The 12,014-nt window shown below is 40.7% G+C and overlaps 1 protein-coding gene across 1 annotated transcript in view; it reads right to left on the bottom strand.

The window, feature by feature from the left end:
- LOC126473133 (WD repeat-containing protein 75) overlaps positions 1–12,014 on the bottom strand; it is a 195,330-nt gene that overhangs the window by 158,224 nt on the left and 25,092 nt on the right. The window contains exons 3-5 of the mRNA XM_050099988.1: positions 11,604–11,788; positions 11,396–11,512; positions 4,900–5,087 (exon numbers count right to left, since the gene is read on the bottom strand). Of these exons, the coding sequence (XP_049955945.1) occupies positions 4,900–5,087; positions 11,396–11,512; positions 11,604–11,788 (490 nt within the window). The remainder of the gene's footprint in view (positions 1–4,899; positions 5,088–11,395; positions 11,513–11,603; positions 11,789–12,014) is intronic.

Genomic DNA, 12,014 nt, shown 5'->3' with positions numbered 1-12,014 from the left:
AATATGAATGGGGCGCAGGTGTGCTCGTTTTGGCCACAGGCAGAGGAAGTTGTGAGCACCACACATAGATGTGGAGGAGTGGATTAGGAGCAGGAGATGCACCAGAGGAAGAGGGAGACTATGAAGAGGAGAGAATGGATGCAGGTTGAGTGAAATTAAGGTCATGATGCAGAGGTGGGAGTGGGTATGATGCAGGAGCTAGCACAGTTACAGACCAGGAGGATTAAGGGACTGAAGGATGTAAGGATGGGCTGCAAGGACAGTTCTCATCCATAAAATACAGAGGAGCTGGGGTTTTGGGGGAAAGGATCCTGATGCTATAGGTTGTGAAGCATTCATTACAACTGAGCAAGTTTTGCTCAGAAGTATGATCTGCCATGGGGTGGTTAACAGTTCTTGGTTACAGTTTGGCAGTGGCCAAACCCCCATAAAGTGCTGTGCAGAAATTATGGCAGATCTTGTCTATGACATGACTGCCTTCACAGGTAGCCCTGTCCCTGAGAGGACAGGATAAACACAAGACAGAACTGCACATCACAGCACAGCACATCCTGCTCCACTCCCACCACAGGGTTATTCTATCTTATCCCATCCAGTAAATCTCCCCTGACTTGTGGTTCTGGGTGACTCTTCCGTAACTCTTCCCATTTCCTAAACCTCGCCAGTCCTTATCCTTGATCCCTCTTCCTTTCCCTTCAACCCTTCTGCCAGAAGAAGGACCCATGGCTTCAAAAACTTGTGCTCTTCCACATACCATTAATGCATGTTTTCTCCTACCACTGCTCGGTGAGCAGATCTTTTTACCTATCCATATTTTCACATTTTGAAGCACTGGTTATTTTGTGATTACGTAGGCTTTCCCAGCATAATAAGTCTTGAAAGTCTCTTCGGGTTTGCTGCCAGATCCTAAGATCAGCTTGACTCGATATTTCAGCGATCCAACTGTTCACTATCTTCAGGAAATGCTGCTTCTGCTGATGAGTCCCGCTGAGAACTGACGCAAGATTGCAATTCAACATCCTATATAGGCCACCGTTCAGTACACACATGCGCATGCGCCACCCATCACGGTTTCTGGCTTCCAAAACAGGGAGGTGGCGCCGCCCTTAGTGAAACACTGCTGGCAACGATATATCGCAATCAAGGCCGCACCAAAGAACGTTCAGTTTTGATGCAAGATAATACAGGATTCCACGTTTTGCTAAGAGGAAACCCATTGTCTCTCTTGATTAAATTATCAGCCAACCTAATTTCAATCACCTCTTTATACACACTATTCCAAAAACCAGAAATGTTGGCAATCACAACAGTTTCCTCAAATTTCATTTTGTGTCCCTCATTTAAGCAGTGTTCTGCTATGGCTGATTTTTCCGGCTGTTGTAGCCTCGTGTGACGGCGATGTTCCACACACCTGTCATTCACTGTGCGAATAGAACGGCCAACGTAAGCTTTCCCACATTGACACGGGATTTTGTACACCCCGGGTTTCCCAAGTCCCAAATCATCCTTCACAGAGCCGAGCAGAGCCCTAATCTTAGAAGGTGGACGGAACACACTCTTAATGTTAAAGTTCCTTAAAATTTGTCCAATCTTAAACGATAAGCCTCCAGCATAAGGAAGAAAGGCAACAGATCTATGTTCCTCTTCGTACACCGCCGGAGATGGTCCAAATTCCATAGCCCGACGAATCTGTTTCTCGGTTTATCCATTTTCCTATCAGATTGGACACATAGTAATGCCATTACCAGACAATCCTCAAAATCTGAACGGCTTCTTTCTCGTTCTACAGCAGCAGAAGTGGATAAACGTCGGCGTACTGTGATTAATCTCTCTAACAAGGCGTTGGATGGGCCCACAGTATCGATATTGGAGAAAGGTTTAAATTTTTCGCCCACTCCCAAGAGACTTCCTATCACAGAGTTCACATGCTCTGTAGAACAAGCAGTACACAGCCTACCCGAGGATCAAGCAGAGGAAATAAGGCAAGAAGTGTTGCACACATTACGTCGGGCTCGACCACCGCGGGATAACATCTCTTCCGCAGAGAGAGCAGCCATTCGTTCCTTTAAGAATGATGACGAAGTAGCAGTTTTACTAGCTGACAAGGGGAATGCCATGGTTGTAATGACGCGGGATGATTATGTCCTAAAAATGGATTTACTTCTCAACGACCCGGCGTACAGAAGACTATCTAATGACTCCACAGAAAGGATCAAACGTAAGACACTTTCACTGTTGAAAAAAGAGTTCGTTTTCATATGATTTACGTAAGAAACTTCATCCTGGTGCTGCCGTTCCGCCTAGGTTGTATGGTCTGCCTAAGTTGCATAAGGAAGGGGTTCCTCTATGCCCTATTGTTAGTAATTTGGGTGCACCGACTTATAACCTGGCAAAGCATTTATCATCTGCTCTCAGTCCACTTGTTGGCAAATGTGGACACCATATATCCAGTTCGGTGGATTTTATTCGGCGATTGGGATCTTTGAAGTTGAGTCCTTCAGATCTGTTAGTGAGTTTCAATGTGGTATCCCTATTTACACGAGTTCCTCTGGAAGAGTCCCTTAGTTTGATCAGTGAAAAACTGGATGAAGAGCTGGTGAAGCTTTGTCGTCATGTGCTGGCCTCCACATATTTTTTATTTTTTATTTAACGGTAACATTTTTGAACAGAATGACGGAGTGGCTATGGGTAGTCCTTTGTCACCCATAGTCGCCAATTTATTTATGGAGGACTTCAAGGCCATGGCACTGAGGACTTCAGCTTTGCAACCAACGTGCTTTTGGAGATACGTGGACGATACCTTCTTCGTATGGCCGCATGGACGTGATGCTCTTAACAGATTTTTGGACCACTTCAACTGTCTTCATACCCGTATCAAATTTACTATGGAGGTTGAAAATGATGGATGCTTCCATTTTTAGACGTAATGGTTTATAAAAAATCAGATGGAACTTTGGGACACAGTGTTCACCGAAAGCCGACACACACAGATTGGTATCTGCACCCTAAGAGTTGTCATCCACCACACCAACATAGTGGCATCCTTAGGACTTTGGTGCGGAGAGCATATGCCATTTCTGACGCAGGCAGCTTAACCCAAGAACTTGAGCATTTGATGACTGTTTTTAAGGAAAATGGATACACCGAGAAACAGATTCGTCGGGCTATGGAATTTGGACCATCTCCGGAGGTGTACGAAGAGGGACATAGATCTGTGGCCTTTCTTCCTTATGCTGGAGGCTTATCGTTTAAGATTGGACGAATTTTAAGGAATTTTAACATTAAGAGTGTGTTCCATCCACCTTCTAAGATTAGGGCTCTGCTCGGCTCTGTGAAGGATGATTTGGGACTTAGGAAACCCCGGGTGTACAAAATCCCGTGTCAATGTGGGAAAGCTTACGTTGGCCGTTCTATTCGCACAGTGAATGACAGGTGTGTGGAACATCGCCGTCACACGAGGCTACAACAGCCGGAAAAATCAGCTGTAGCAGAACACTGCCTAAATGAGGGACACAAAATGAAATTTGAGGAAACTGTTGTGATTGCCAACATTTCCGGTTTTTGGAATAGTGTCTATAAAGAGGCGATTGAAATTAGGTAGGCTGATAATTTAATCAAGAGAGACAATGGGTTTCCTCTTAGCAAAACGTGGAATCCTGTACTATCTCGCATCAAAACTGAACGTTCTTCGGTGCGGCCTTGATTGCGATATATCGTTGCCAGCAGTGTTTCACTAAGGGCGGCGCCACCTCCCTGTTTTGGAAGCCAGAAACCATGATGGGCGGCACATGCGCATGCGTGTACTGAACGGTGGCCTATATAGGACGTCGAATTGCAATCTTGCGTCAGTTCTCAGCGGGACTCATCAGCAGAAGCAGCATTTCCTGAAGATGGCGAACAGTTGGATCGCCGAAATATCAAGTCAAGTTGATTTTAGGATCCGGCAGCAAACCCGAAGAGACTTTCAAGACTGGTTATTTTCATTGACACATAGTATAGTGAGCTGATCCTGTATTGAGCACTTATGGAACTACTGTACACATCTTAAGTTACACTCAAAATTGGTGAAAGTTTAAGTACATCGCTTTTTAAATAGCGTAATGGGAAAAATAACACATTAATTCTGACAAATGCACTTTCTAAATACATGTAATTATGTATGTATGTATGTATTAAATTGGGGACCTAGAAACGACAGAGGCTTCTTCCTGCCGCAACCCTCAATGGTTCACAACCCCACAACAGGCCACAGCAGTCCACCCACCCCACGGCCGCCCCACACTGAACCCAGGGTTATTGTGTAGTTTGGCCCAAGCAGACTCCCCCCCCCCCCCCCACCCTCCCCACCCCTGGGAACGTCTCATACCACACGAATGTAACCCCAAATGTTAGCGTGGTAGAATAATTATGGTGTACATGTATCTGGAAACGGTGTTTGCGCAGCAATCACTGACACAGTGTAACTGAGGCGGAATAAGGGGAACCGGCCCGCATTCGGTAAGGTAGATGGAAAATCGCCTAAAAAAACCATCCACAGGCTGGCCAGTGCACCGGACCTCGACACTAATCTGCCAAGCGGATTCGTGCTGGGGACCAGCACACCTTCCTGCTTGGGAAGCAGCGTGTTAGACTGAGTGGCTAGCCAGGCAGGCACATGTAATGATGATCTGACTATATTTTATTTACAATCATCCACAGTATTTTCCTTTCTGATGTAGAGTGAAAAGATGAAATAAAATTACCTATTAAGTATGAGAAAATAAATCTTAGGTAACACGAAACAAAAAGAATAAGGAAAAATAAACATATCTGAGAAGGCATTCTTTTATGGCAATGCAAGAATCTGATAAAATACAAATGAAGAAATCTGTTATTACAAGGTAATAGTGTGAAACATACCTGCACTTGAAAATCTTACATCTCTTACAGGTAGTGTATGCCAGTGATACACTCCATAAACTGGTTTGGATCCTGGATTGAAACCCCTCCATATGAGCAAACGACCCGAATTGTCACCAGTTGCAACACACGCCTCTGTTGGATGGCATGCAACACATGTGAACCAACGTTGTCCACCAAGGAATTGTCTGCAAATATGACAATGCAATAAAGATATGAGCAATGAAACATTATTTAATATTATGTATAGCATACAAATTGATAATACAGGTAGGTGTAAAGGCAGTGAGCATCAAAAGTTCATTACCCCCGTTACCTAGTCTGTAAACAGGTTTCCTGTCTCTTATTCATACATGCTACTAGTCATCTAACCAGGCCCAGGAAACAATTGCAGAGGAGCATCCCCTTCATCATTCAATATCATCTTGGAGCAGGACAACTTAACAGTTTTTTCACCAGGGTTTCCAATACTTATGAACATGTCCAGAAATGAGGTACATGCTACCCACAATCCTTACCACCTCCCAAAATGTTATTTCACTGTCTACCCAATGTACATAACATCATAGTCCAACCCTACATAGACACACTCCCAAACCCTTGCCACATGCGTGATACCTGTGGAAGACTCAGTTACAAGACCTGTATGATACACCTAACCACAAAATCTTAGTTCACCACTGCCAGAGACTTGTTCTGTCCTATCAGTGGTACTGTCACTTGTGAAAGCAGTCATGTTGTATACCAGATCTGCTGAAATTTGCACACAGGAATTAGTACAAACAAGTCCACCAAATAGCTGCCCACACAAATCAGTAGCAATTGCCAAACTGAGGCCAAGAATAGATTTGACTACCTAATGACAGATGATGCTATTGGGCACTCCATGCTCTATTGCAATGATTGCTTCACATCTTGTGCCATCTGGATCCTTTCCACCCACATTAGCTCCTCTCAGTTACACTGGTGGGAACTGTTCCTGTTACACATCTGCAATCCCATAATCCTCCTGGCCTCAACCTCCACTAGCCTCTGTCCCACACCCACCCTGCCACAATCATAATTTCACTCATTCTGCTTTCACACCTTACTCTCTAGTCTCTCTCTTCCCCTGCTTATTAACTATCCCCATCCACTCCTCCATTTCACTGTGTGCTGCACACAGTTCCCCTGTGTCTATCCCATGTGACTACTGGCTCTCCCTTCCACCCTACCTAGACTTTCCTCCTGCTCCTTCCCCTTTCTCCTCATGCCCACTTCACCACCCCAGCCAAGCTGAAGTGCTGCACAATGAAGTCAGCTAGAGGTGTAGGTGCATGTATATATGTGTGCTTTAAAACTCTGAAGAAGGATTCTTCCAAATTTAAGCAATGTCTCAGTCATGGTTATGTGCTTATCAACAACTAAATGCTTCAACCATATGGTGACGTGTTCCTCCTTAACCTATTGAAGTTATGTTCTGAGTTGTGCATGACCTTTACTGCAAATGATGTTGCCCATTTTGCTGCTGTCACATCTGACAGTTAGAAAGTTCTTTTTATTTATTTTTAATTGCAAATAACCATACAAAATCCCTTTGTGGTAGTAGTTGCATTGTGGTTACTAATTGCAATATGTGATTAAAGATTCAGTGAAAAGGCTCTAAACTACTGTCTTTTTATGTTGATGTTGACAACATTACTTCAGCAATCATGGACCTGAATTGTAACTACTTATTTTCCTGTATTTTCCAAGAGGATGAAAAACTCCAAGCAAGACTCATTTCCTGGTGAGAAGGTCACAGGGTGTGATAATTACACAAGCTGTAAGTTCTCAGGACAAATGTTTACTTAACATGAAGAATGTTGGGAATGTGTAGGTGATAGTGAAACTAATTAAAAAAAGGGAGTCAATGTAAGGTCACAGTTGATTTTATAATTGGAGTCAGTTACACATGCCTATAGTTAGAGAGATCTGGGAGAAATTGGAGGTAGCTTTCCAATCTTTTCTGCATATGTTGGCCATTGTTTGGTGTTGATATAATATATCATGTAGATGTAATAAACGTTTCTGCAGCAGCTGGTAATGCAACTGTCCCATTCAGTTTTTGTGCTTGTGCGCATGAGATATGCACCTTTCTTTTATTATTTTACGCAATGGTTCTTACGTTTCACCTAGGTTTTCAAACTGTTTGTTAATTCATTGTTCACCAGATTGTGCTGCTAACAAAACTTGTGTTTTCTGTGAGATAAAAATGCCAAGAATAGGGTGGTTTGGGGCAAAAGAAAAATTCAGAGGCAATAAGTATGTCAGTGTGCACAATACCTTGTGTGAAACTGTATACCGTATTTACTCGAATCTAAGCCACACTTTTTTCCAGTTTCTGTAATCCAAAAAACCACCTGCGGCTTAGAATCGAGTGCAAAGTAAGTGGAAGTTCTGAAAAATGGTGGTAGGTGCCGCCACAACTAACTTCTGCTGTCGAATATATGTAGCGCTACACAGGCATGCTTTGCAGGCACAAAGATAAATACTGGCACCAAAACCTCTGCATCAGTAAATAAATTTTAAAAAAAGTTGGAAGACGAGCTTTTTTTCTCCGCCCCGAGTTCCGACCACTGCATTTTCATACATTATCCAACGAAGTAAATACAAATTTTGTATTGTTCATCTTCGAATGTAGCAGCATTTCAATGTACTACGAAAATCCGATTGACAAGACTGTTTGGGATGTTTGTCAATATGGGAAATCTCTACGTTCTGAATTTTTTCCTACCTGTGAGAAGAGATGGCTGCTAATAGGAACTTTTATGAATTGTGAATCACATGCAGTATTCGCTTCACCATAAGAATAATATGAATATAAACATTTTGTCATGTATTCTTTTGTGTTTGCAGCTATCTCATTTAAATCCTGTCTGCCTAATAAACCACGAAACTAGAGTGAGACAGCAGCAAACGCGGAAGAATACACATATCATGTCATGTTTATATTCGTATTATTCTTATGCCTAATAGTGACAGAGTCAGAAATGAAGCACGACAATTGACTGGATTTTTAAATCTAAGATGACTCTAATTTCTGTGCAGAATGTAATGTACTAAAGAGGTGTCTGCAAAGATTTTCAAACTGAGAAAAATTTTCGCTAAACTCTCATTCAGAACATCTTCTATCATACGCAGTCTATTATTTGGTTCTTGTCGATCATTATCAAAGAAAGCAGCAGCATAAGTAACAACAAATAGCAGTCTCTTGCCATTGTTTCGCTAATGAGACGATCCCTCTCTCTCTCTCTCTCTCTCTCTCTCTCTCTCTCTCTCTCTCTCTCTCTCTCTCTCTCTCTCTCTTTTTTAAGCGGTAGTACCGTGCACAAAAGCAAGTCATGCGATGCGGTGAGCGGCGACAGGCCGTAAACACTCATTATCAGAAAGCGACAAACAATGCATGACACAGTACAGTAATGCATTTTCAGCTTAGAGTGACGTAAACACCTGTAACAAAGAGAACGGCACTTATCAGATCAAAGAAAAATGAGCAATCAATTCAAACCAGACGAATCCCGTGAAAAAGGAAAGGTACCCGTATAAATACGGACGGAGCGCCTGACGCGTAGCAATGGCTACCTGGTAAAGCTTAACTGCTGAGCTTACGACTCGAACCAAACTACTGTAGCTGTATCATCATTCATTCGACCTAAATTGTGTCTCATATTATACTGGACCAACTTTGTTTTGATTTGAAGGTGTGGCCCCATGAATTTCGAGTCTCAAATTTCAGGTGCAGTTTAGATTCGGGAAAATTTTTTTCCCTTGATTTCGAGTCTCATTTTTCAGGTGTGGCTTAGATTCGAGTGCGGCTTAGATTCGAGTAAATACGGTATGCTAAACAGATGAATGGCCTTACTGAATTCGCCCTTTCCAATAATTTGGAAATGTCAAAGTATTGAAGGCTTTAAACAAAATCATGTCAAATATTCTTAAAATAAGAGCTAATATGAGTAAAATCCATGGTGGTGGTGGTGGTGGTGGTGGTGGTTGTGGTGGTGGTGGTGATGATGATGATGATGATGATGGGGAGGAGGAGGAGGAGGAGGAGAAGGAGGAGTGACTTTGAACACTCCAAGTTGGCCGATTTACCAGAAACACAGAAGACAACAGTAACTGTAGTTTAGAAATAAAGAAGAATCAGTGCAGATTTGGTGAAAACAGAGCTTTTACAGGAAGATCAACATTTGGAAAGTTCAGCAATCTCCACAGAGAAAAGGCCCGATCAAAGAAAGCAGGTGCACAGCAAAATATTACAAAAGGCAAATAAGAGGCTTGCAGTGGTTCAACTGATATGGCCACATTGGCACATAACGGAGAAAAAACAAAAAATAAATCTGTGGAAGATAGAAGTTACATCATGGGTTTTACAACTTCTTCACATTCAATGAATCCCATTATATAGTATGAGGACTCCAATGTCTTAAAACATGTGACAAACTGAAGTGATTGTACGTGTGATACATGAAACCCACCAATACTTGATTTAGCAACTGCCAGCAATTAACCACTTCCTCTCCAGTTTTCATTCTGGTGGAACTGTTTGATAACAGAAGGCAAACCATGTACTTTCTCACAGCCATTGGTGATAGTTTGAGGTATGCATAAGTAATCGCTATCTGTGATGTTACATTTTAAGTTGTGTGTGACCTTTGGTGTAAATAATGACGCTGATTTTTGTCTATGTGTTTAACAGATAGAAGGATTTTTTTAAAACTATAACTAATAATATAATATTCCATCAGACAATGACTGTATCACAAAAAGCTGCTGCCAACTTTTTATGCATATTACATCCCATAATTTTCACTATCAATTATGTCAATATTCAATAAATAAGGTAACTGATGTAAGCTGATACATAGTTTTCACATTAGGATGGTGAAAACAAAGAGACATAAGAGGACCAAGACTTCCTTCACCACCATGCAAGAATGTGATTCTGACTTAACCTTAAGTACTATCAGTATACTCTTATTAAAAGATAAAATGCAGAAGAAAGTCATTCAAAAAACTTCACTCTTCACTACATTTTAGTGCCCTTCCTTCTTCCCCACCCACCATTACACCACCTCAACCTTGTCCTTCTTAGCTTCTTTCATTTTACTGTTATGCACAGAATTAGCCTCACTAATATTATCTGGATATGAGAGAGCTTCACCAGAATATTTCACCAGAGCTTCTTGCCCATTTTTTCCACTGGGTTACTCTTGCTTTCATAATACTTTCTTAAATGCAGTTTCATTTTCCCTCAACTCATTACCTATCTAATATGATCAGAAGTATTGTCTCTCATCTACCAACAAATAAACAATAAACTTTGATGTTTTTATAATACTATGCAGAACTAATACACAATGTGAAATATAAAGTACTTCTGTGGCCACCTTCATTTCAACTAAATGGAACAAATGTGCCATCACTTCTACTGTCATGTTTGAAGTGTGAATTTCCTGCCACACACATTTTCGACAGGTGATCAAGTACTGCAAACAGCTTGGCTCCTGAAGCTAGTGTAGACCATCAGCATCTGACTGAGTCATTTCCAATTTGCCTATCATTATGGGTCATCCTGTTGCAATTTTGCAGTAGAAGAATACAGCTTCTTGTGCTGGTTAACATTAAATTGGTTTACTTGTTACTTGAATTTGTAAAATCACTTTAAATTCTCTACTACAATCATAAACCCTACCTTAGTCATTAAAGTATTTTGCATAAAAGGGATCATCAATGCTGCTGAACTGGAGATAAATTTTCAGTCTAAGAAAATTTAACACTGTACATGCAAGGAAAACCAATAATAGCTTAGCAAATGTCATGATAAGACCGAAAATCTGGTGGATACCCACAACTGGCTCCATTCAAGAAATGAAAAAATGTACCCACAGAGCATCTATTATTACACGCAAGTCAAACTGCGTATATTCACATTATTGCATCATAAGCAGCCCAGTCGACATCTGAAGAACACAAACAACTGAGAAAGCTGTACACATCAAGGGATTACTGAAAGGAGTTTATGCTAGGAAAGCATCATTTCAGTGTCACTTTTTGTCATTTTACTGCCTAGAGCACCATTCATTTGTACAAAAAGTTTACTGTTTTATCAGTATTGAAGCTGGAATGAATTGTGGCTGGAAGTTTCATTGGGCAAGTTCTGCATCAAAAGAAACTACAGTTATACATTAGTATAGGTGTCAGTACAAAACTAAGAGTTCAGTAATCACTTATTACACTCGAATGACTACATTTAAACATCCATCATAATTAAAGTCTGTTGGAATTGTGATTTTTTTATAGCTACTACATAAATATTCACTCTCAAAAATACAACCTTCTGGATGGTGCAGAAAGATATTTTGTCCATGAATGAATGTCTATTAGAATTATCTGAAGTTGTGCAGCAATATTCCCATAATTTTAATGAAGTCATAATTACTTTAGAATGGTGGTAGAAAATTATGTTACCGACCTCATTTGGTGACCATCTTCTGAAGAAATTACAAATAGCTCATTCTGTTTTATGCCAGCAATACAGATACCCGTATTGCTTCCTCCGATAGCAGTGCTGTGCGAATGGCTGTCAACTCTAGAAAATATTTTTAAAAATAACCAATACAGACAACAGTTAATGGAATGGAAACATATATTAGTACAGAAGACAATAATCAAAAAGTTACCTGCACTGTCCAAAGTTTGTTTTTGAGATCTTGCCTGTTGTAAAATTAAAAATGTCAACAATTGCATTTTTCTCCTTTTCATACCCCCATACTAAGAACACTTTAATCTTCCTTTCTATTGTTCTTGCAACATAAAAATTCACAATCAACTTGGGTTTGTTGTTCTTATAATTTAAATCCAGTTGCTACGGGGACAAAAATAATTATTAGTTCAACTGAACTAAAGTTCTTGTACAACAGCATAAAAATAAATTTCACAATAATACTAACAACCATAAATATATAATGACATGAACACTACAGTTTTATAAAAGCCATGTATCAGTAAGCAGTGTACTTTCCAGTGTTGCTCAAGATTTCGTCATTTCTTCATAGTGAACACAAAATGACTAAGATTTGGTTTGAAGGACA

Source organism: Schistocerca serialis, chromosome 4 (genome assembly GCF_023864345.2).
Source record: "Schistocerca serialis cubense isolate TAMUIC-IGC-003099 chromosome 4, iqSchSeri2.2, whole genome shotgun sequence".
NCBI classification, from domain to species: domain Eukaryota; kingdom Metazoa; phylum Arthropoda; class Insecta; order Orthoptera; family Acrididae; genus Schistocerca; species Schistocerca serialis.
Note: the sequence above shows the minus strand (reverse complement) of the source record. Positions and strands in the feature narration are given on the sequence as shown.